Genomic DNA, 25,971 nt, shown 5'->3' with positions numbered 1-25,971 from the left:
AATTAACCTATATAATCCACACTCATGGAAGATGTAAGCTTCTGTACTCTCGCATCTTGGAGTTCGGGTGTCTAAACTTTAATGCAAGTGAAGCACATTTTCACCATTTTTTGGAATGTGAAGTGAGCATGGATCCCATTATTCCAGTTGTTCCAGATTCTTAAATTGCTCTCTGCTCATTACGATCTGCAGCTTGATGTATGATGCTACCACCAAAGCTCAACTCTTTATTTTTCTGACTGGGCTTACATTTTTTCAGTTCACTTTAACCAAAACATGATGTGCCTCAGATTCTACCATCACTATCCAGAATTGTTTTTATTATCCTTTTTTATGATCACATTTGCTCTGTTTTGCCTGTAACATTATGAATGATCCCACCTATCCTGATCATGGACTGTTTATCCCACTCCTATCAGGGAGGAGGCCACGCCAGGACCACCAGTAACTCAAGAAGTTACTTTTCCAAGCAGTAAGGCTGACCAACACCTCCATCCACTAACTCCACCACTACAAAACACCTTGTCTAGATCTTTATTGGCATATGATCAATCTATGCATATAAGCTATCTTATGTATTTATATTTATTGTGCTTTTATTATTGTTATTTGTTTCTTATGGTTCTTTTGTGTGTTGCATTGGATCCGGAGTAACAATTATTTCCGTTCTTTACACTTGTGTACTGGAAATGACATTAAACAATCTTGAACCTTGACTTGATACACCTGAGCTTGAGCAGACTTATGGTTCACATTTGTCAGATCAAGCAGAGTGTATAATGGCTTCCTGTGCTTTAATGATTCTTTGGATGGTTAAGACAGGCTTCTCAGATCCATGCCCCACACTTGGAAAAAGTGCAAAAATCAAAGGTGGTTAATAGGAGGGGATAAAACTTTTCATTTTGGCTCTTTATTATTAAAGATAGATGAGAAGGTATGATTTTGAATATTGTAGGGGAGGAAGTTTACACTTGGAACAAATACTTATAATAAGCGAAATGAGTTTAAAAAGGTGGTCATAAAATGTCGGTAGTTAGATAGACAGGTGAACAAGGTCACTTACGAAGTTTGGGAGTGGGGAAAGATTGTGAGAGTGGCTGTGAATAGGAGATGCAAGTACTCAGATTGACAGCTGAACAGTGTCACTTGTGATGAAGCTTGGGAGTGGGGAAGAGATTGTGAAGGGTGGTTGTGAACAGTAGTTTATTTGGAGAATGGCGAAGCAAAGAGAGCTCAATAAGATGATAGCAAGTTGATTCTGAAATGGGATAGTTCACAGGAAGCTTTGGGTGGAGTTGAGTAATTTAGAAAGGTGAGATGTGAGCAGTGTGATCCAGCTACTGTTTGAATATATATATATAAAAAAAAATCTGTCCACAGGGCAAGGGAGCAAATCTCAACATGAGGGCCTTCCTTTCAGAGTTAAAAGATGCATCAATTTGAGATAATTTGGTTTTAGAATCATCAGATTATTTCAGAAAATGATTATACAATCCAGTACAAAGTAAAACTGTTACTTGAATTTTAACATTGGAAAGATGTGCCAATTCAGTGGTGTGATGTTGCCAGAAGATTGAGATTTTCATGTCTTAATACTTGAACATACTTACCATATTTGGCTGAGGATTAGAACTGTGTTTGGGTCACCAGTTAAACTCTGTTAATACAGGAATGTATTTGTGTAATTGTAGTGATAAAGCAATATATTTGCACAATTCAGTAAATGAACTCGTTAAAAATGAGTACTGTAAATCTTGAATTGATCTTTTGATTTAATTGCTACCAAGAAAAATAATTACAGTAGGTTGATTATAACAAGGCACAGCAACATGCCATCTGTTGTACATTGTGAGTAAAACATTTCAAATTGTTTTTTCTTAATGGTGCATAGTAAACATTAGAGGTAGGATTCATTCCCAAGGTGAAGTTGGATTGTAATTTAGTTGTAACAAATTAATTTGTAGTGTGATTAAGTTTATGGTTTTGTATTCCAGAAACACGATCAGGGACATGTTCTGTTGGATTTAGTCTTCAGGCATCTTGATTTGACAGAACGCGATTACTTTGGTTTACAAGTGGCAGATGATACAACAGACAGCCCTGTGAGTATTCCTTTCTGACTTGAGAGAATCTGCATTGTTGATTTTTCAACGTCAGGTTAAGAGCATATGATAGTTGGCTTCTTTGGTTTTTTTATTGTCATTTGTACCAAGATGCTGTCAAAAGATTGTCTTGCATAATGCTTATACACATGAAATTATTACAGTGCTTTGTGGTTTGAATAAGGTGAAACAATAACAATGCAGGATAAAGTGCTAAAGCTACTGAACAAAGTGCAGTGCAGGATTATGTGATAGGTTGTGAGGTCAAGAGTCCATCTTATTGTACAAGAGACCTCTCAAGAGACTGTTAACAGTGGGATAAAAGCTGTCATTGAGGCTGATTGTATCCTCTGCCCAATGGGAAAGGAAAAGAGGGAGTCTGGTTGGGGTCTTTGATTATGCTCGCTGCTTCACTAAGGCAACAAGAAGCATAAGCAGAGTCTTATAGAGGGGAGGATGGTACCAATAATGTGATGTGTCCAAAATTCTACAGTTTCTTGGTCACATGCCGAGCAGTTGCCATCCCAAGCCATGATGCATCCAAACAGTATTCAGTGGGAAAGAATTATCCACATTTTAATGGAGTAGACACAGACAAAGTGCTCCCACTTGTGGGTCAAAGCATGATAAAATCATTAATGTAAGATGGTTGACAATATTTGAAAAAATCTTTTAACCCAGTGATTGATGTTGAACTTGCTGCTATGATTAAAATAAATGAATGGTGCAGGTATGGTTGAGAAGAGGCAGGGACGGGTTGAAATCTGATGAAGAAAGCTAAAAGGAAGCTCAATATGAACATTAGTGTTGTTGTGGACAGGTCAGGCCTAATGTCTTGTTTATGCTACATTTCCCATGTATTCTTGAAAAAAATGCTAACTTGAAGATAATGTTCTCACACAGAAGGAAAGCAAGCTAATTTATTTGTAAGTAGCTAGAAAATTGCATATGTATTTCTGGTGTGCAAAAAGAAGTTAATTTTATATGAAACTATAGCGCAAACGTCTAAAGAATTTGAAATACAGGACAAACTATTGATGAATGCACAAATGTGCAGTTGGTATTATTTCAAGGTTGAATTTTCAACTACATGAATTTTATTTTGAAACATGGAAACAATTTTTTTTATAGCTCAAAGCAATTTTCCTTTGCACTTTTTCAAACACTTTGGGAAAGGGGAGAAATAACTAGGAAAGCTGGTAGCTGTTACACATCTGTGTTTCTGCTCTAGAACTGGGTTCTTTTTATGCATACCATTGCTGAACTACCTATTTGTGGAACATATTTGATTTATTCAGTGATACAGCAAGGAGTAGACCCTTCAGGTCCCTTCGAGTTGCACTGCCCCAGAAACCCCACAACCCCGATTAACCCTAATCTAATCATGGGACAATTTGCAATGGCCAGTTAACCTACCCGGTATGTGTTTGGACTGTGGGAGGAAACCTGCTGGAAATTGAATTCCAGGCTCCAGGTCCCTCTGAGCTGTAATACCATCGCGCTATCCGCTTCACTACCGTGTCATGTATGTTATATTAAAGGTTTTATCTCATTTAATTTCTTGCAGTTACAGAATTAAAAATAAAATTGCACAATATACACATTAAAAGAATCCTATATATTGTGCTGTTGTCCTTTTGAAAATGCTGACCTTTAATTGAATTTTGTTTTGTCTTATGCAAGCTCATTTATTTTGCATTTGCATTTTAGTAATTCAGTCTGATAGGAAATGTTAAAAGTTGTTTTCTTAAATGTTTTCCAGCGATGGCTAGATCCAAACAAATCCATCAGAAAACAGCTAAAAAGTAAGTTTGAACTTCAGTACATTTCACTGCCTGAAACATCTGCTTTTGCACGTAATTCCCAAGTAAAAAGCTGATCATTTTTATTGCAGGGGGATCCCCATACAACCTGAATTTTAGAGTCAAATTTTTCGTAACTGATCTCAATAAGCTGCAAGAAGAATACACAAGGTGGGTTGAGAATATTTTTAAAACCATGGAAGGGTGTAGGGGGGTTGGTAAAAGATGTTAGAAGAAAGTTTTATGCACAATTAATTACTAAGGTCTTTTAATTTACCATTTCAGTTGATTTACAAAATAATTCTCATAAGCTGTTCTATCACTTTCCTATACTGTTTATCTGTATTATTCTCTTTTTATACTACAGTTGCTGATACTTTTATACTGGCTGATCATGCAGTCACTGGACAAATGGTCATTTTTCATTTGAATGGAAATAATTGAGGGTTGCATCAATAAAAGTTAATTTCTATTCATCTTCAAGTATGAAAGCTTGAATCCCATTTTTTAAAAATGAAGAGAAAGCAGTGTTATCTGTTTCTATCTACCTATAGCATCTGTCTCAACACTCTTACCACCCCCACCCAAAAAATAAAACCCTGATTCCATTTGCCATCAATCCTCTCCCACGTCCTCATCTTGTTCCACCTATCACACTTCTAATCAATTGTCATGCCCAACAGCTTGTGGGAACCAAGGGGGAGATGTCTAGCATGTTATGATAGCATCTGTCTTGCCCCTTCCCTCTATGTTTTTTGGCCTGATGCCACCTCTCAGCCTGAAACAACCACTAACCTTAATGCCTTCACAGGTTTTGCTTCACTCACTGAGTTCTTCCAGCAACTTACTTTTTGAAGCAATGTCAGCTTTCACCTTTTCAGGGTAGTCTTTGGTTTAACCTTGACCAATTAATTTGCATACAGGAGCAAAAGCCCATGTGATAATGACCATTTAAATGACAAAGTTCTGCACTTGATTTAATTGTACCATGAGGTAATGCAACTCAAAAAAATCAAGTTTAAAATCTTGGCGGTGGAATACTGATCTTAGTACTTCTCTGAAATAGTTGCCCAGTCTTAAAGTAGGACAGAGAATGTGTAAATGATAGGATTGAGTAGCAACTTTGGAAAGAGAACTAATATTAATATCAGGTTGAAACAATGTTAACCTTAGTTAATGAAACAGTTTTTTCCCCTGCAAATGCAGTCTCATTCCACTGGGCATTTTTGTTCAGCTTCCTAGCATTATGTGTTTGTGGGTTTTTATCTGATTTCCATAAAGTGTATCTTGAGTCTATAATTGCTGAGGGTTCTATTTCAGGGTGGGGAATCGAGTGAAAAAGACTGGAATGTGTTATGGGTAATTTTCATAAATGGAATATTCTCTTTGCCCTTGGGTATAGTATAACTAAAAACACTGAATTCTCTGATCCAACTTGAAGCCTTGTAACTTCCTATTTGCAGCATGCTTATGTACTAGAATGTCAATTTATTGCAATAAATTAATTCATAGGTACCCACACCAAAGCTTTGGATTGTTAGTGGTTATTTAACATGATCCAGGGAAGTTTGGCCAGGTGGATTCAGAATTGGCTTGCCTGCAGAAGGCAGAGGGTCGTGGTGGAGGGAGTACATTCAGATTGGAGGGTTGTGACTAGTGGTGTCCCACAAGGATCTGTTCTGGGACCTCTCCTTGCTGTGATTTTTATTAACGACCTGGATGTTGGGGTAGAAGAGTGGGTTGGTAAGTTTGCAGACAACACAAAGATTGGTAGTGTTGTAGATAGTGTCGTGGATTGTCAAAGGTTGCAGAGAGACATTGATAGGATGCAGAAGTGGGCTGAGAAGTGGCAGATGGAGTTCAACCCGGAGAAGTGTGAGGTGGTACACTTTGGAAGGTCAAACTCCAAGGCAGAGTACAAAGTAAATGGCAGGATACTTGGTAGTGTGGAGGAGCAGAGGGATCTGGGGGTACATGTCCACAGATCCCTGAAAGTTGCCTCACAGGTAGATAGGGTAGTTAAGAAAGCTTATGGGGTGTTAGCTTTCATAAGTCGAGGGATAGAGCTTAAGAGACACGATGTAATGATGCAGCTCTATAAAACTCTAGTTAGGCCACACTTGGAGTACTGTGTCCAGTTCTGGTCGCCTCAGTATAGGAAGGATGTGGAAGCATTGGAAAGGGTACAGAGCAGATTTACCAGGATGCTGCCTGGTTTAGAGAGAATGAATTATGATCAGAGATTAAGGGAGCTAGGGCTTTACTCTCTGGAGAGAAGGAGGATGAGAGGAGACATGATAGAGGTGTACAAGATATTAAGAGGAATAAACAGAGTGGACAGCCAGCGCCTCTTCCCCAGGGCACCACTGCTCAGTACAAGAGGACATGGCTTTAAGGCAAGGGGAGGGAAGTTCAAGGGGGATATTAGAGGAAGGTTTTTCACTCAGAGAGTGGTTGGTGTGTGGAATGCACTGCCTGAGTCAGTGGTGGAGGCAGATACACTAGTGAAGTTTAAGAGACTACTAGACAGGTATATGGAGGAATTTAAGGTGGGGGGTTATATGGGATGCAGGTTTTGAGAGTCGGCACAACATTGTGGGCCGAAGGGCCTGTAATGTGCTGTACTATTCTATGTTCTAACTTTAGAGGTGATCTTAGTGAACTTGATAGATTCAAATCCACATTTAACATGCAGAAAGCTGGTGATTTATCTTTTCCCAACAATTCACTATTCTGGATCTGAAAGGTGAGCATTGATGTTTAAATCCAAAGGTTATTACCATTTAAATTTATAAAAATGTTTAATCTGAAATCTAAACAATTTAAGAGAAAAAATGCTCGGGATCAAAAATTTAGTAGTATAATGTAAGTTGGCAACTTGTAAAACCTGAAGTGATCTTAATAGCTTTTACATATTGGTATCCTTTATTTATCATTGATTTTTATCAGTGCCATCAAAGTTGAAAGTAGATATATTATCAAAGTTCATATTTGTCACCATATACATCCCTGAGATTAATTTTCTTAAGTCTTAAGAACCATAGCAGAATTGCTGAAAGACCACACCAACAGGACAGCAACCACTGTGCAAAAGACTACAAACTATACAAATACAAAAAGAAAGAAAAAAAACCAATAAATATCGAGAATATGAGATGAAGACTCCTTGAAAGTGAGTCCATAGTTTGCGGGATCAGTTCAGTAATGGGACAAGTGAAGTTGAGAGAAGTTATCTGGTTCAGTAGCCTGAGAGTTGAAGGGTGAACCATGGTGACATTCTGCGGACTAAGTACAAAACCATGATGGTGGATGTAAAGTAGACCCGCTTCCAAAGCAAGATTGTACAATTACAGGAAATACTGAAATTGTGATAAATACATGTTACTAAATTGTTGCTTTCAATTGAGTCAGCAGCTGATATTGTTACCATTGAATTCATAGACAAATCTGGCCTTGTAAAGAATACTTTGTTTTAATGCTTGTGCCACCAGATGACCAAAGAGAGGAACAGCAAGGGTAAGGCAAAATGTAATGAAATTGCACTGGTGCTGGTAGCTTGTGTTTCTAGCACAGTTATCTTGAAGATCAATTAAACTAAAGAACTTTGTAGTATACTTTCTGTGCAGTCTTATATATGCTGCCTGCATGATCAAAATTAACATTTTCCGAAGGCAAACACGAGGAAATCTGCAGATGCTGGAAATTCAAACAACACACACAAAATGCTGGTGGAACACAGCAGGCCAGGCAGCATCTATAGGGAGAAGCGCTGTCGACGTTTCGGGCCAAGAACCTTCGTCAGAACTAGAAGACATTTGGTTTCCGTATCTGTGGAGAAATAGTTACCTTCAGCCACGTTGATGGAAAGATTGGTGGAAATGCTGTACGAATTTCAAAAAGTTTTTGGAAAGGAGAAGCAACTCTTCAGAGTGCAAATAGGGATTTGGAATTAATAGGATGATTCCTAAAGATTGATACAACTACAATATAATGAATACGCCCTTTCTGGATCTGAAAGTTATATTTCCAAGTTTACTGATGCAAAATTAGGTGTGATTGTGAGTACAGAGGAGGATGTAAACATGCTGACTGACTGGACAGATGGAAACATGCGAGGTTTTACACTTTAGTGCACACAGCAGGAAAGTGTAGTAGTTGTTAAATACTGAGAATTCGAGTTGTATTGTGCTTAGCGGGATCTGGAGATGCAACTAAAGGTCAATGTGAAGGTGTAGCAATTGTTTCGAAGGACAAACCATATGAGAAAGTACAAGTTTTGTTGTAATCGTTCAGAGATTTGGTGACCCCCACATCTGAGGTATGTATATAGTTTTTTCCTTGTATAAGAAAGTATATACTTGTCATTGGAGTGTGGTGAAGATTCACTAGGCTGGTTCCTAGATTAACTAATAGATAGTGATACCAAGGATATACAGTGGCATGCAAAAGTTTGGGCACTCCTGGTAAAAATTTCTGTTACTGTGAATAGCTAAGCGAGTAAAAGATGACCTGATTTCCAAAAGGCATAAAGTTACAGATGACACATTTCTTTAATATTTTAAACAAGATTACTTTTTTATTTCAGTCTTTTACAGTTTCAAAATAACAAAAAAGGAAAAGGGCCCGAAGCAAAAGTTTGGGTACCCTGCATGGTCAGTACTTAGTAACACCCCCTTTGGCAAGTATCACAGCTTGTAAACGTTTTCTGGAGCCTGCTAAGAGTCTTTCAATTCTTGTTTGGGGATTTTCGCCCATTTTTCCTTGCAAAAGGCTTCTAGTTCTGTGGGATTCTTGGGCCATCTGCATGCACTGCTCTTTTGAGGTCTATCCACAGATTTTCGATGATGCTTAGGTTGGGGGACTGTGAGGGCCATGGCAAAACCTTCAGCTTGTGCCTCTTGAAGTAGTCCATTGTAGATTTTGAGGTGTGTTTAGGATCATTATCCTGCTGTAGGAGCCATCGGTGTGATTTCTGCTTCCAGAATTTGCTGGTATTTAATTCTTCCCTCTACCAGTGAAACGTTCCCCATGCCACTGGCTGCAACATAAGCCCAAAACATGATTGATCCACCCCCGTGCTTAACAGTTGGAGAGGTGTTCTTTTCAAGAAATTCTCTACCCTTTTTTCCCCAAATATTCATTGCGGCCAAAAAGTTCTATTTTAACTTCATCAGTCCACAGGACTTGTTTTCAAAGTGCATCAGGCTTGTTTAGATGTTCCTTTGTAAACTTCTAACACTGAATTTTGATCTGAGGACGCAGGAAAGGTTTTCTTCTGATGACTCTTCCATGAAAGTCATATTTATGCAGGTGTCGCTGCACAGTGGAACAGTGCACCACCACTCCAGAGTCTGCTAAATCTTCCTGAAGGTCTTTTGCAGTCAAACGGGGGTTTTGATTTGCCTTTCTAGCAATCCCATGAGCAGTTCTCTCGGAAAAGTTTTCTTGGTCTTCCAGACCTCAACTTGACCTCCACCAATCCTGTTAACTGCCATTTCTTAATGACATTGCGAACTGAGGAAACGGCTACCTGAAAACGCTTTGCTATCTTCTTATAGCCTACTCCTTCTTTGTGGGCATCATTTATTTTAATTTTCAGAGTGCTAGGCAGCTGCTTAGAGGAGCCCATGGCTGCTGATTGTTGGGACAAGGTTTGAGGAGTCAGGGTATTTATAAAGCTTTGAAATTTGCATCACCTGGCCTTTCCTAACGATGACTGTGAACAAGCCATAGCTCTAACAAGCCAATTAAGGTCTGAGACCTTGGTAGAAGTTATCTGAGAGCTCAAGTCTTTTGGGGTGCCCAAACTTTTGCATGGTACTCCTTTCCTTTCTTTCACTCTGAAATTGTACAAAGCAGAAATAATACTCTAATCTTGCTTAAAATGTTGAAAAGAATGTTTCATCTTTAACTTTATGACTTTTGGAGATCAATTCATCTTCTACTCACTTAACTATTCACAGTAACAGAAATTTTGACCGGGGTGCCCAGACTTTTGCATGGCACTGTAGGTAAATATTGATCATGGGCAATGTGTCTTGCACTATCTATTGTATAACATTGTTTGAACTTGTTTTTATTAGGTACCAATATTTCCTGCAACTTAAGCAAGATATTCTTAGTGGAAGGTGAGTATTATTCCTGTAACTTTTGGAAAAGCTTTTTCACTGACCAATTCTATGTCTTCGGCTGGCATATAATAAAGAATTTTCAACCGAAATACCTTGAGGCTGTAGCTAGGGAAAAAAATTCAGATTTAAAGTCTATTCCAGATAATTAAATTTAGTCATTAATTCTGTCTCTATACACTACAATCACCTTCCTAAGTCTATATCTTTATTAATAAATGCCATTTAAAACATTTTCTCATAGGCATTCACTTACAATACATTAACTCGCAATCTCTCCTATTCCTGATACGACCACATCATCTATATTTTACACATTTTAAAGATCCTTTATCATGGTTGTTGCTGTAGTCAACATAGCTTCCTAATGCAGGCTAATTCTATTTGGAAACGTGTCAAGTTTAAAATAAAAACTCAATGGTGATGGTAAGTAGTACCTGTCACTATGTAGAAATTCCACAGGTGAGGCAACTGTGGGGAAAAGAAGATGGTATTTCTGGTCAAAAGTCCTTCTGAAAAGGAGGCTCTTTGAGCTGAAATATTAACTTCCAGAAATAGTACATTATAATCAGGTTTAATATCACGGGCATATGTTGTGAAATTTGTTGTTATGCAGCAGCAGTACATTGCAATACATAATAAAACTATAATTTACAGTAGGTGTATATATATATATATATAAAAAGTTAAATAAGTAGTGAGGTAAGTGTTCACAGGTCAAATGTGCATTCAGAAATCTGATGGTAGAGGGGAAGAGGCTATTCCTGAATCATTGCGTGTGCCTTCAAGTTCCTGTACCTCCTTCCTGATAGTAGCAATGAGAAGAGAGTATGACCTGGGTAATGGGAGTCCTTAATGATGGATGCCGCCTTTTTGAGGCATCGCTCCTTGAAGATGTCCTGGATGCAGGGGAGGGATAGTACCCGTGATGGAGTTGGCTGAGTGTACAATATTCTGCATCTTTTCCAATCCTGTACAGTGGCCCCTCCATACCAAACGGTGATGCAGCCCATTAGAATTCTCTCTGTAGAAATTTGCAAGTGTCTTTGTTGACATTCCAAATCTCCTCAAACTCTAGTGAAATATAGCTGCTGTCACTTGTGTTTCCAGCAATTTATTGATATTTCCAAATTCTAGCAACTCTACTTTAAATTACTCAAGGATGAAGACCAAAAAGTTCTTGATTTGATCTCTCTTGGATTGCACTAATGATTTCTTCCATAGTATCACAGTCTTTGAGGTGGAAATATTTTTTATGCATTTGCTCTCTATAGCCATTTTATATCAGTGATTCAAAGTGAATGTGCAAGAACAGTGAAATATTAATTCAAGGTGGAGTCTCAGATGATTCGCTGTATATATTCACTAATATGATGGTCCAATTTTCCAGTGAGAATGTCACCACTGTAGGAAAGGAAGGTTCGTGCCAAGAGATGAAGTGCTTTGAGTTTAAGGTAGTTTATATGCTAGACAGCTAGTGACAATTGTTCAAATGATTGCTTTCCAAGAATGAAATGGGAGTATTGAGGTCAAGACTATTGCACAATTTAGTGGATAAATGTATAAAGAGTAAACTATAGAGTGGAATTGATTTTGGCTGAAAATGACATTGAACCCAATAGTTTCTTTCTTACCCTACAGCTAGTTCATTTATTTAAAAGTTTTAGAGGTATGAGGTTATTTATCTCAGTCTGAAAGTATGAAAGTAATTGCCCAAGACAAATCATGTGACCACCAGATATTAAAAACAAAATTTAAAAACAAATTTCTAGTTCAATATTTTGATCAGATGACAAGAGCATAAGGCATTGGAGCAGAATTAGGCCATTCGCCCTTCAACATCTTCTTCGCTATTTGTTCATAGCTGATTTTTTCCCCCTCTCAACCCCTTCCTTCTTTCATCTCCTCATAACCTTTGACTCCCTTACTAATCAAGAACCTATCAACCTCCACTTTTAATATACTCAACAACTTAGCCTGAGCAGCTGACAGTGGCACCATCCTCTGGCTAGACCAATTCCTCCCCTTTGTTTTAAAGGCATGTTCTTCAGTTCTGAGGTTGTGCCCTCTGGCCTTGGACTCTGCTGCTATAGGAACATTCTCTCATGTCCAGTCTACCTAGGCCTTTCAATATTTGGTAGATTTCAGTGAGATTCCCCCACATTCTTCTAAACTGGCAAATACAGGCCCAGAGCCATCAAATACTCCTCATACATTAACCCTTTCATTCCCAGGATCATTGTCATAAATCTTCTCTGGACCCTGTCTAGTGACAGCATATCCTTTCATAGATATTGCACCCAAAACTTGCTCACAATACTTCACACAAAATGTGGGAGGAATTCAGCAGGCCAGACAGCTGAGTTCCTCCAGCATTTTGTGTGTGTTGCTTGGATTTCTAGCATCTGCAGATCTTGTTTGTGATTGGATCACAGAACTTCAAGTGTGATCTGATTAATGCCCTCATAAAACCTCAACTTTACAACCTTTATATTCTAGTCCTCTCAAAATGAATGTTAACATTACATTTGCCTTCCTTACTGCCAAATCAGCCTGTAAATTAATCTTTGGGGAATTTTGCATGGTGAGTTCCAAATCCCTTTGCCCCTCTGATTTCTGAATTTGCTTCCTGTTTAGAAAATAGTATACATCATTATCTACCAAATTGCATGACCATACACTTCCCTACTCTGTATTTCATCTACCACCTCTGCCCATTCTCTTAATCTGACCAAATCTTTCTGCTTTCTCAACACTACCTGCCTCTTCATCTACCTTTGTATCTGACAGTTATATAGAAAGTTATCATTGTTTAATGTTAAATTCAAACCACAGAAATCATCATAACTATCAGGTTTTTCTCCATTGTGGAATGTTTACAGAATAGACAAAATCTCACTTGTCCAAATCTAGTGTTCTGCTTCAATTTGGAGCTAACTGAAGAGTTTACAGTATTTCTGCTTTGCCAATGGCATAAATCATAGAGCTAAATACTATATAGCATTTTTGCTTGAATATGCAAAGATGAAATTACTACTTTTTGTCTGATTGTAATTTTAATCGAGGTGGCATTTAAAAACACTGAGTTAGTTGCAAAGTGCAACTTTGTGTGAATAAATTTGCTTGAATTAAGTGTTTTTAAAGTATTTGAGTTGCACCCCAATTGAAGCCTTAAACTGGGGTTAGTGCACCAGTGTTGTTACAGATGGGGAAATATGAGGATGTGTGGAAAAAGTGATGGCCAAAAATGATAGTCAGCTGTATGATATTGCATACTTCGCTGAGCTGCATCATAGGGTACTTTCACTATTTTGAGATGTTGGAATCCCTGTTGACTTCTAGAAGTAAACAGTTCAGCCTGGATTTGTTAAAAATAATTTTTGGAGGGGCTCCAGTATGGGATTCCACTTTCCAGTCGTGGTTCTTTTCACTGGTTATGCATGCCTGCAGCATTTAGTGAAAGATGCATCTGACAAACTTGCTGCATTCATTACCGAGGCAGTTTGCACATGAGTCAGTAAATATCTTGAATACCCAGCTTTGTCAGTTATGGTGCAGTGATTCCAAAGTTCTCCCTCTCTCCAAATACCTCCCACATCAAGTCAGTTTTAAAATTGCAATTGGTAACTGCAGAATATTTTGAATGTCTGTAAGAAAGGTATGCAACTTGCAAAATGAAGATTTTAGGTTGAAGTCTTACCTGACCAAAATGTTTAGGTGTCCAAATTTTCATGTTAGACGTGGAATAACTGCATTATTTTTCATTTCTCTGTTATAGGTTGCCTTGTCCTTACAACATTGCAGCCCTTCTGGCTTCTTACTCTGTTCAGTGTAAGTATTGGCTTAACATTTTCTCCTGTAAGACTGGGGTTGCTCCTTTGAATATTTCTTTACTATTCAACATTTTTAGAAACATAGAAAACCTACAGCACAATATAGGCCCTTTGGCCCACAAAGCTGTGCCAAGCATGTCCTTACCTTCGAAATTACCAAGGGTTACCCATAGCCCTCTATTTTCCTAAGCTCCATGTACCTATTCAGGAGTCTCTTAAAAGACCCTATCGTATCTGCCTCCACCACCGTCGCCGGCAGCCCATTCCACGCACTCAACACTCTCTGAGTAAAAAAAAACTTCCCTTGACATCTCCTCTGTATCTACTTCCAAGCCCCTTAAAACTGTGCCCTCTCGTGCTAGCCATTTCAGCCCTGGGAAAAAAGCCTCTGGCTATCCACATGATCAGTGCCTCTCATTATCTTATACACCTCTATCAGGTTACTTCTCATTCTCTGTCACTCCAAGGAGAAAAGGCAGAGTTCACTTAACCTATTCTCATAAGGCATGCTCCCCAATCCAGGCAACATCCTTGTAAATCTCCTCTGCACCCTTTCTATAGTTTCCACATCCTTCCTGTGGTGAGGCGACCAGAACTGAGTGCACTCTATATTTGACCTATCAAAATGAACCACCTCACACTTATCTGTGTTGAACTCCATCTGCCACTTCTCAACCAAGTTTCAATGTCCCGCTGTAACCTCTGACAGCCCTCTACACTATCCACAACACCGCCAACCTTTGTGTCATCATCAAATTTACTAACCCATCCCTCCACTTCCTCATCTAGGTTGTTTATGAAAATCACAAAGAGAAGGGATCCCAGAACAGATCCCTGAGCACACCACTGTCACCGACCTCCATGCAGAATATGATAGGTCTACAACCAGTCTTTGTCTTCTGTGGGCAAGCTGGTTCTGGATCCACAAAGCAAGGTCCCCTTGGATCCCATGCCTCCTTACTTTCTCAATAAGCCTTGCATGGGGTACCTTATCAAATGCCTTGCTGAAATCCATATACACTACATCTACTGCTCTTCCTTCATCAACGTATTTAGTCACATCCTCAAAAAATTCAATCAGGCTTGTAAGGCACAACCTGCCTTTGACAAAGCCATGCTGACTATTCCTAATCATATTATGCCTCTCCAAATGTTCATAAATCCTGCCTCTCAGGGTCTTTTCCATCAACTTACCAACCACTGAAGTAAGACTCACTGGTGTATAATTTCTGGGGCTATCTCTACTCCCTTTCTTGAATAAGGGAACAACATCTGCAACTCTCCAATCCTCCAAAGCCTCTCCTGCCCTCATTGATGATGCAAAGATCATTGCCAGAGGCTCAGCAATCACCTCCCTTGCTTCCCACAGAAGCCTGGGATACATCTCGTTCTGTCCTAGAGACTTATCCAATTTGATGCTTTCCAAAAGCTCCAGCACATCCTCTTTCTTTAATGTCTATATGTTCGAGCTTTTCAATCTGCTGTAAATGATTCCTATAATCACCAAGGTCCTTTTCTGTAGTGAATACTGAAGCATAGTATTCATTAAGTACCTCTGTCTCCTCTGGTTCCATACACACTTTTCCACTGTCACACTTGATTGGTTCTATTTTCTTAGGTCCTATCTTCTTGCTCTTAACAAACTTGTAGAACGCCTTGGGGTTTTCCTTGAACCTGCTCACTAAGGCCTTCTCATGGCCTCTTCTGGTTCTCCTAATTTCATTCTTAAGCTCCTTCCCGCTAGCCTTATAATCTTCTAGACCCCTATCATTACCTAGTTTTTTTTTTAACCTTTCATAAGCTTCTCGTTTCTCCTTGACTAGATTTTCACAGCCTTTGTACACCACGGTTCCTATACCCTACCATCATTTCTATGTCTCACTGGAGCGTACCTATGTAGAACACCACGCGAATATCCCCTGAACATTTGCCACATTTCTGCCGTATGTTTCCCTGAGAACATCTGTTCCCAATTTATGCTTCCAAGTTCCTGCCTGATAGCTTCATATTTCCCCTGTTACTATTGGGTGGTCTATAAAAAACACCCAGTAGAGTTATTGACCCCTTCCTGTTTCTAACCTCCACCCACAGAGACTCAGTAGACAATCCCTGCATGACTTCCTCCTTTTCTGCAGCCATGACACTATCTCTGATCAGCAGTGCCACACCCCCACCTCTTTTGCCTCCCTCCCTGCCCTTTCTGAAACATCTAAAGCCTGGCACTCTAAGTAACCGTTCCTTCCCCTGAGGCATCCAAGTCTCTGTGATGCTCACAACATCACAGCTCCAAGCACCGATCCACGCTCTAAGCTCATCCGCTTTGTTCATGATGCTTCTTGTGTTAAAATAGATGCATCTCAAACCATCGGTCTGTGTGCTTCTCTACCCCCTGCCTATCTTCCCTCTCATACTGTCTCCAAGCTTTCTTTGTGAGCCAACTGTCCCTTCCTCCGTCTCTTCAGTTCAGTTTCGACCCCCCCCCCCCAGCAATTCTAGTTTAAACTCTCCCCAATAGCCTTAGCAAACCTCCCTGCCAGGATATTGGTACCCCTCGGATTCAAGTGCAACCTGTCCTTTTTGTACAGGTCATGCCTGTCCCAAAAGAGGTCCCAATGATCCAGAAATCTGAATCCCTGCCCCCTGCTCCAATCCCTCAGCCACGCATTTATCCTCCACCTCACTCTATTCCTATACTCACTGTCGCATGGCACAGGCTGTAATCCCGAGATTTCTACTTTTGAGGTCCTGCTTCTCAACTTCCTTCCTAACTCCCCGTAGTCTGTTTTCAGGACCTCTTCCCTTTTCCTACCTATGTCGTTGGTACCAATATGTACCACGACCTCTGGCTGTGAAGCTGTTCATTTCTGGCTGTTTATTTTCCTTTTATATCCGTTGCTGTACCGTTACTTTCAAAACAGGTTCAATTAAGGTTATGGCAGGATATGCAGCATACCGAAAATAAGGTGTCAACTTGAAGCTGCAAAACAGGATTCCATAGATGCTAAACTGGTTGAACAAACTGTGGGTGTATTCAGTCCCACAGCCAATGAATTGATGAATATCCCCTACACCCGTATTCCAAGTAGATGTGAATAATCGTGAATAATTACTGTGAGCTGGAGATTCAGTAATGCACAATCTAGCCACAGGTAATACCTGCATTACTAGAAGGGTTGTTCCTTGTAAATTGTTAGTTTTTTCCCATAATGTAAAGCTGTGTCATGTGTGCATGTATCTCTGAATAATATACAGAATCTTATTATGTATCTCCAATGTTTGGGTAGTGATGTGTGAATTCACGATAAAGCTGAATTTCTGTTCAGCCATGGCATGGGGTTTGCCTGTGCAAAATGGAAATGTTTAACATTCAGAAAATCTGTGGATGATTAGACCATTCAGCCAATTGAGTATGCTTCACCACTCAGTCACAGCTAATTTATTTATCCCTCTCAACTTGTTTCCCAGCCTTCTTCCCATAACCTTTGGCATTCTTACTATCGAGAATCTGTCAATCTCCATTTTAAATATACCCAATGACTTCTATCATATCATTATTGCCTCCTAAGGGTTCTTTTGCCTTAAGCTCCCTCATCAAATCTGGTTCATTACACAACATCCAATCTAGGATTAACTTTCCCCTAGTGGGCTCAACTATGAGCTTCTCTAAAAATCCATTTTGTAGGCCTTTTACAAGTTCCCTCTATTGGGATTCAGCGTCAACCTGATTTTCCCAAACTACATGCAGGTTGAAATCTCCCATAACTATTGTAACATTACTCATGATTTCATGCCTTTTCTATTTCCCTTTGAAATTTATGTCCCACATCTTGGCTATTGTTCGTGGGCCTGTATACATCTCCCATCAGGGTCTTCCTTCCTTAGAAGTTTGCATTAATTTGGTATGACATCTAAAACTGTGACACCTTCTGTATATGAGTGGTAGAAAGTATATCGAGTGGTTGCATCACAGCCTGGTATGGAACCACCAATGCCCTTGAATGGATAATCCAATAAAAAGTAGTGGATACATCCCAGTCCCATCACGGTAAAGTCAGCCCCACATTGATCACATCTGCACTGAGCATTGTCACAGGAAAGGAGCATTCATCGTCAGGGACTTGCACCATCAGGTTCAGGAACCTCAATCATCTGGCTCTTGAACCAGAGGAGATAACCTTTTGGTTTAAAGTGGAGCTGGTAATGCCCAGCATCTACTTATTGGTGGCAAATTACAAAGCAAAGAAATCTATTAAATACCTTATTAATGACACTTTATTAATAACGATCACAGCCAACAAAGGCAAGGCTAGGCGAGCGGAGGTGAGGGCAAGGCAAGCAGAGGCGGGAGGAAGGAAGTCCCAGTCTCTAATCAACTTGAGCACTGGGCCAAATTAGAAAGGTCGGGTATGGCCCAAATCGTGGTGGTGGAGTCCAGGCCCAAGAGCTTTCCGAGAAATATGAATGACCCAATGTTTGGACAATTTAAGCACCAATCCAGAGTAAGAAGGTCAGAGTGTCAGGACTGGAGGTGAGGGACAGGCCGGTTCTGCCTGGTTCTGCTCACTGCTCCACGACTTTTACTCAGCTCTGCACTGAACTGAGGCTGTGGCCTGCTCTGGCTTCGAGCCTGTGGTCCCGTGACGTTTACTCAGCTCTGCACTGAACTGAGGCTGTGGCCTGCTCCAGCTGCAGTGATGCCTGGCTTCGTGTTCTTTGTAAAACTTCAGTTCTGAATGCTATATGCTTACTTTTATTGTTTGCATGTTTTTTTTCTCTCTGTGCACTGGATGTTTGACGGTCTTTTTATTTTAATGGGTTCTTTTGAGGCCGACTCTAAGCAGATGAATCTCAAGGTTGTATAATGTGTAGATACTGTGACAATAAATGTACTTTCAACTTTGAGCTTTAAACTTTAAAAACTTCACTCACCCCATCACTACTGTTTCCACAACCTATGGACTCACTTTCAAGGATTCTTCATCTCATGTTCTTGATATTTATTGCTTATTTATTATTATTTTTTCCTTTTGCGTTTGCACAGTTTGTAGTGTTTTATACATTGGTTGTTTGTCCTGTTGGTTGCAGTCTGTCATTAATTCTATTGTGCTTCTTGGATTGACTGTGTATGCCTGCAAGAAAATGAATCTCAGGGTTGTACATGGTGACGTGTACTTTGATAAATTTACTTTGTGCTTTGAGCTTCGTTCTTGGTCCCACCGTCCTGCCCAGGTAGGTGAATCTGCCGCTGCTGGGTAAGTTAACGCCATATGCCTTGAGGAAGAGACTCTGCAAGAGGGTCATGGTCTCAGTCTTTCTCTGGCTGACTCTGAGTCCAACCTGTCCACCAAAGCTACACAGGTGCTATGTTTTCTCTTGCACATGCTGGTATGTATGTGATAGTAATGTGGGGTCATCTGCCAAGTCAGGGTCTTCCAAAGTAGAGAATAGAGTTCTCCTAATGCCCCTCTGCTTATCTTTAGTTGTTTGCCTCATAGCCCAGTCAATCACCAGGTTAAATAATATCATTGACTTCACACAGCCTTGACTGGCTCCTGTCTTGAATTCAAAGCTCAAATTGGTGTCCCAAACTGTGCAGGTAAAGTTAGCATAGAAACTCTGGATAAGCTGGACAGTTTTGGAGGGGATCCCGTATGATCTGAGAATTTGCTAGAGACTCTTCTTATAGATGCTACCAGAAGCTTCACATACAGTTGTCTCTGCCACTCTGTACACGGTTCTGTGATGTTATGCAACATGAAGATCTGGTTGACACAGCCTCTGCTTCTCCCAAAGCAAACTCGCTCTTCCCTCAAGCACACATTGACAGCATCTGTAGCCTGTTGGACAATGACTTTGGCGAGAATCTGGCTGGGCTCTGATAAATGTCTGATGCCATGCCAGTTGTTGTAATCACTTAGCACTCCTTTCTTGGGGATCCTAACAATTACTCCCTTTGTCCAGTGCTTGAGTACTTGTCCCCATTCCCAGATTATAGTAAACAGTGATTATAGGATGGTTCAGCTTTGGTTCACTTTTGGTTCAGCTTTGAACTGTTCAGTGTTCAAATTGTCATGTACTGGGGCTTTGCTGTTCTTTAATGGTTTAAATGCAGTAACAATTCTTTCTTGGGTGATCTGAGTTGATGTCGTGGTCCTCTGCTACCTCTTGTGTGTTGGTTTTTTCATTTGGTGGTGGTATATACACTAATTCTCTGAAATACTCTGTCCATCGTGCTTCTTGTTATCAGTTGTCAAAAGCAGACCGTTCTGATTTCTCATGGAACCACTGGATCTGGCTTGAAACTTTTTGCATATCAATTTTGAAATATATATTTCCCTGATCACCTTGATTGGCTGCTGCTTCAGCCTCCTCTACAGAGTTTTCCGTGTAGACTCTCTTATCCTTTCTTACAAGTCTCTTCACTTTCTTGCTAGCTGAAGTTTCACCTTAATTCAGGTTGACTTTGCATATAACACTTTATTCTTAATTCTCAATCTTTCTTCTAAGGCCGTCTACGTTTCCTGCTGTATCCATTCTTTTTTCTTTCCAACTCTGTAACCTAGACAAGCCTCACTGCTGTCCTTGAGGAAGAGGCAATCCGTTTTCACATTGTGTTGACCTTGTTTACTGACACATCCTTGTCAGGGTCTTGCGAGGCCTAGAATCTGTTCTTAAGCTGAATGGTGAAGGCAGAGCGTATCAACATCAAAAACGTCTTTGTATATGCATTCCAGTCCCGGTACTTCTCAGCTTGAGTTTCACCATAGCTGCAACAAGGTGGTGATCACTTCCTATATCTCTTCATCTTTATATCCTGCAAGGATTGTCTCCACATACCATTGATCATTAAATGGTCAATCTGATTCTTGTCATGTCCATTGGGTGAGCACCTTGTCAGTTTGTGAATTTCATGATGTGGATTGAGAGTTCCTTCTATGACCAGTTTGTTCATGGCACAGAATTCTACCAGTCTTTCACCATTGTTAATCATCACTCAACATCCATGTATGCCCATGACCCTAGTGAAGTGTGACTTGTTATTTTCCACTTTGGCATTTAGACCTCCTATGATGATTATGTCACAGCGTGGTGTTAACTCTACCTCTGATTACAGCTATCCGTCGAAGACATCCTTTTCTTCAATGTCACTGTCATTAGTTGGAGCAGAGCACTGGTCACAGTCACCTTCACTTGCTTCCCTTTCAGTCTGACTCTCATCAGCCTCATGTTGATTGGTTTCCTCTCCAGCAAGAATTTTAAAATGACACACACACCACCTTGATGCTGAAGATATTCTTTTCCAGAGTATAAAACTGCTTCACCACTCGCTGCTTTTAGTTTGCCAGACCCTGTCATCTGTTTTTACTGATGCCCAGTATATGTAGACTGTAACAACACATTTTTTCAGCTATTTGTGCTAGCTTGCAAGTGTTGAATATGGTTTGTACATTCCAAAAAACAGTTTTGATCTTGATCAGGACCTCCATCATCATGCCAGTAGCTTGCTCTTGGTTTTCACTTCTGTCAGTTGTGCAGATCCCGAGTGGAGGCTCAGGGATACCATCACACACAGATACAGTTGTGCTAGAAAATCCGTGAACCCTGTAGAATTTTCCCTTCTTCTGCATAAATAATGTAAGTCCTTAACATAAGTCCTAAACCTACAAACCCCATTTCCAGAAAAGTTGGGATATTTTCCAAAATGCAATAAAAACAAAAATCTGTAGAAAAGTACAAAGAAAAGATTTTCAATAGTTTTACTGACCAACTTAATTGTATTTTGTAAATATACACAAATTTAGAATTTGATGGCTGCAACACACTCAACAAAAGTTGGGACAGAGTTAAAATAAGATTGAAAAGTGCACAGAATATTCAAGTAACACCGGTTTGGAAGACTCCACATTAAGCAGGCTAATTGGTAGCAGGTGAGGTATCATGACTGGGTATAAAAGTAGCGTCCATCAAAGGCTCAGTCTTTGCAAGCAAGGATGGGTCGTGGCTCACCCTTTCGTGCCAAAATTCGTGAGAGAATTGTTAGTCAGTTCAAAAGGAACATTTCCCAACGCAAGATTGCAGAGAATTTAGGTCTGTCAACATCTACAGTACATAATATTGTGAAAAGATTCAGAGAATTCAGAGACATCTCAGTGCATAAAGGGCAAGGTCGGAAACCACTGTTGAATGCGCGTGATCTTCGAGCCCTCAGGCGGCACTGCCTAAGAAACCGTCATGCTACTGTGACAATTATAGCCACCTGGGCTCGGGAGTACTTCGGAAAACCATTGTCACTTAACACAGTCCATCGCTGCATCCAGAAATGCAACTTGAAAGTATTACGCAAGGAGGAAGCCATATATCAACTTTTATGCAGAAATGCCAGCGAGTTCTCTGGGCCTGAGGTCATCTCAGATGGACCGAAAGACTCTGGAACCGTGTGCTGTGATCAGATGAGTCCACATTTTAGCTAGTTTTCGGAAAAAACGGGCGTCAAGTTCTCCGTGCCAAAGATGAAAACGACCATCCTGATTGTTATCAGCGAAAGGTGCAAAAGCCAGCATCTGTGATGGTATGGGGGTGCATCAGTGCCCACGGCATGGGTGAGTTGCATGTAAATGAAGGTACCATTGACTCTGAGGCGTATATTAGGATTTTAGAGAGACATATGTTGCCATCAAGGCGACGTCTCTTCCCGGGACGTCCATGCTTATTTCAGCAGGACGATGCCAGACCACATTCTGCACGGGCTACAACAGCGTGGCTTTATAGACACAGAGTGTGTGTGCTTGACTGGCCTGCTGCCAGTCCAGGTCTATCTCCTATTGAAAATGTATGGCGCATCATGAAGAGGAGAATCAGACAACGGAGACCACGGACTGTTGAGCAGCTGAAGTCTTATCTCAAGCAAGAATGGACAAAATTTCCAATTGCAAATCTACTGCAATTAGTATCCTCAGTTCCAAAACGATTAAAAAGTGTTATTAAAAGGAAAGGTGATGTAACACAATGGTAAACATGCCTCTGTCCCAACTTTTGTTGAGTGTGTTGCATTAGATTGCATCAAATCTAAATTTGATTAGATTAGATTGCATCAAATTCTAAATTTGTGTATATTTACAAAATACAATTGGTCAGTAAAACTATTGAAAATCTTTTTGTACTTTTGTCAGTTAAATAAAGGTTCACGTGAATTAACATATCACAGACTTTTGTTTTTTTTGCATTTTGGAAAATATCCCAACTTTTCTTGAAATGGGGTTTGTAGATAGAGAACCCAATTAAATAAATACCACAAAATACACAATACTTGTTCATTTATTTATTGAAAAAATGATCTAATATTACATGTATTTGTTGGAAAATGTATGTGAACCTTTGCTTTCAGTAGCTAGTGTGACTCCCTTGCACAGCAGTAACTTCAACCAAGCATTTCCAGTAACTTGATCAGTCCTGCACATTGGCTTGGAAGAATTTTAGGCCATTCCTCCTTTAAAAAAAACTGCTTCGACTCTGGGATGCTGGTGGGCTTCCTTGCATGAACTGCTTGCTTCAGATCATTCCATGACATTTCTAGAGGATTAGAGTCAGGACTTTGACTTGGCCATTCCAAAACATGAATTTTCTTCTTCTTAATGCATTCTGTTGTTGATTTACTCTTTCGGATCATTGTCTTGTTGCATTATCAAGCTTCTATTAAGCTTCAGGTGATGGACTGCTACACTGCCATTCTCCTGTAAAATGTCGTGATACAATTTTGATACATTGTTCCTTCAGTGATTGCAAGCTGTCCAGGCCCTGAGGCAACAAAGCAGCCCCAAACCATGATGGTTCTTCCACCATGCTTCATAGTTGGGGTGAAGTTTTGGTGCAGTGTCCTTTTTCCTCCAAACATAGCAATGTGCATTTCTGCCAAAAAGTTCAACTTTTGTTTCATCTGTCCACAGAATATGTTTCCAGAAAAGTTACAGAACATGCAGGTAGCCTTTTCCAAACTTGGGACGCACAGTAATGTTTTTTTTGGAGAGCAGTGGTTTCTTCCGTGGTGTCCTTCTATGAACACCATTCTTGATCAGTGTTTTCCTTATATAGTGGACACATGAACAGAGACTTTAGCAAGTTCTAGAGATTTCTGCAGGTCATTTGCTGTTACCCTTGGATTATTTTTCACCTACAGCGTCGCACATTGTGCTCTTCGTGTGACCTTTTGAAGGATACCCACTCCTGGGGAGTGTAGCAACAGTACTGAGCTTCCTCCATTTGTAGACAAGTTATCTTGCTGTGGACTGATGAACACCCAGGTCTTTAGAAATGCTTTTGCAACCTTTTCCAGCTTCATGCATCTCTACAATTCTTCTAAGGTCTTCTGAAAGTTGTTTTGATCGAGGTATGGTGTGCATAAACAGATCTTTCTTGAGAAGCAGTTACCTGACTTTGAATGTCATTTTTATAGGGCAGGGCACCTGTACAACCCACACCTTCAATTTCAACTCATTGATTGGAATAACTGAATCCAAATAACTCTTGTAGAAGGCATTACCTCAGAGGTTCACATACTTTTTCCAACAAATGCATGTAATATTGGTCCGGATCGGGAGCAGCATCTCCAACACCATCACACTGAGCACGGGGGCTCCCCAGGGTTGCGTGCTCAGTCCACTGCTGTTCACTCTGCTGACCCACGACTGTGCTGCAACACACAGCTCGAACCACATCATCAAGTTCGCCGATGACACAACAGTGGTGGGTCTCATCAGCAAGAACGACGCGTCAGCTTACAGAGAGGAGGTGCAGCGGCTAACGGACTGGTGCAGAGCCAACAACCTGTTTCTTAATGTGAACAAAACAAAAGAGATGGTTGTTGACTTCAGGAGGGCACAGAGCAACCACTCTCCACTGAATATCGACGGCTTCTCGGTAGAGATCGTAAAGAGCACCAAATTTCTTGGTGTTCACCTGACGGAGAATCTCACCTGGTCCCTCAACACCAGTTCCATAGCAAAGAAAGCCCAGCAGTGTCTCTACTTTCTGCGAAGGCTGAGGAAAGTCCATCTCCCACCCCCATCTTCATCACATTCTACAGGGGTTGTATTGAGAGCATCCTGAGCAGCTACATCACTGCCTGGTTCGGAAATTGCACCATCTTGGATTGCAAGACCCTGCAGCGGATAGTGAGGTCAGCTGAGAAGATCATTGGGGTCTCTCTACCCGCCATCACGGACATTTACACTACACACTGCATCCACAAAGGAAACAGCATTATGAAGGACCCCATGCACCCCTCATACAATCTCTTCTCCCTCCTGCCGTCTGGGAAAGGCTCCGAAGCATTCCGGCTCTCACGGCCAGATTATGTAACAGTTTCTTTCCCCAAGCTATCAGACTCCTCAGTACCCGAAGCCTGGACTGACACCTTGCCCTATTGTCCTGTTTACTATTTATTGTAATGCCTGCACTGTTTTTGTGCACCTTATGTAGTCCTGTGTAGGTCTGTAGTCTAGTGTAGCTTTCTGTTTTTTTTAAACTTAGTTCAGTCTAGTTTTTGTACTGTGTCATGTAACACCATGGTCCTGAAAAATGTTATCTCATTTTTACTATGTACTGTACCAGCATTTATGGTCAAAATGACAATAAAAGTGACTTGACGAAATAAATGAACAAGTATAATATTTTTGTGTTATTTATCTAGTTTTAGGGCTTGCGTGAATATCTGATCCCATGTTAGATCATATTTATGCAGTAATAGAGAAAATACGACAGGTTTTGCAAACTTTCCAACACCACAGTATAGGATTCTTCATTGCTGTTTTATTAACTATTTTTTTTGACCAATCGAAGTTGCTAGCCTTGACCTAAACCCCGGAAACACTTTCAGTCTGGCCTCTATCCTTTGACCTGTTTGGCATGGATGATCTTACCCTGACTCCAGCCACCAATGTGTAGCTCTTTAGGTCACTGAGGCACGCAAGCCACCAAACCCACCGCAAGATTGTGGTTCTCTTGGAGGCTTGCAGGTTAATTCACCACTAAAGCATTCCTGCAGTAGATAGCTGGCAGGCAGACAATAGCATCTGAGTGGTTGGGTTAGAGTTAGGACATTGAGTCATAG

The 25,971-nt window shown here is 40.4% G+C and overlaps 1 protein-coding gene across 3 annotated transcripts in view; it reads left to right on the top strand.

Moving 5' to 3' along the window:
• Positions 1–25,971, top strand: part of ptpn4a (protein tyrosine phosphatase non-receptor type 4a) — a 227,768-nt gene that overhangs the window by 102,522 nt on the left and 99,275 nt on the right. For all 3 annotated transcript variants that reach the window (XM_073027041.1, XM_073027032.1, XM_073027025.1), the window contains 5 exons: positions 1,995–2,102; positions 3,865–3,907; positions 3,997–4,075; positions 9,988–10,032; positions 13,811–13,863. In XM_073027041.1, coding sequence (XP_072883142.1) covers positions 1,995–2,102; positions 3,865–3,907; positions 3,997–4,075; positions 9,988–10,032; positions 13,811–13,863 — 328 coding nt within the window. The remainder of the gene's footprint in view (positions 1–1,994; positions 2,103–3,864; positions 3,908–3,996; positions 4,076–9,987; positions 10,033–13,810; positions 13,864–25,971) is intronic.

Source organism: Hemitrygon akajei, chromosome 2, assembly GCF_048418815.1.
Source record: "Hemitrygon akajei chromosome 2, sHemAka1.3, whole genome shotgun sequence".
Lineage (NCBI taxonomy): Eukaryota > Metazoa > Chordata > Chondrichthyes > Myliobatiformes > Dasyatidae > Hemitrygon > Hemitrygon akajei.
The sequence above is the reverse complement of the archived record's forward strand: the minus strand, read 5'-3'. Positions and strand labels throughout refer to the sequence as shown.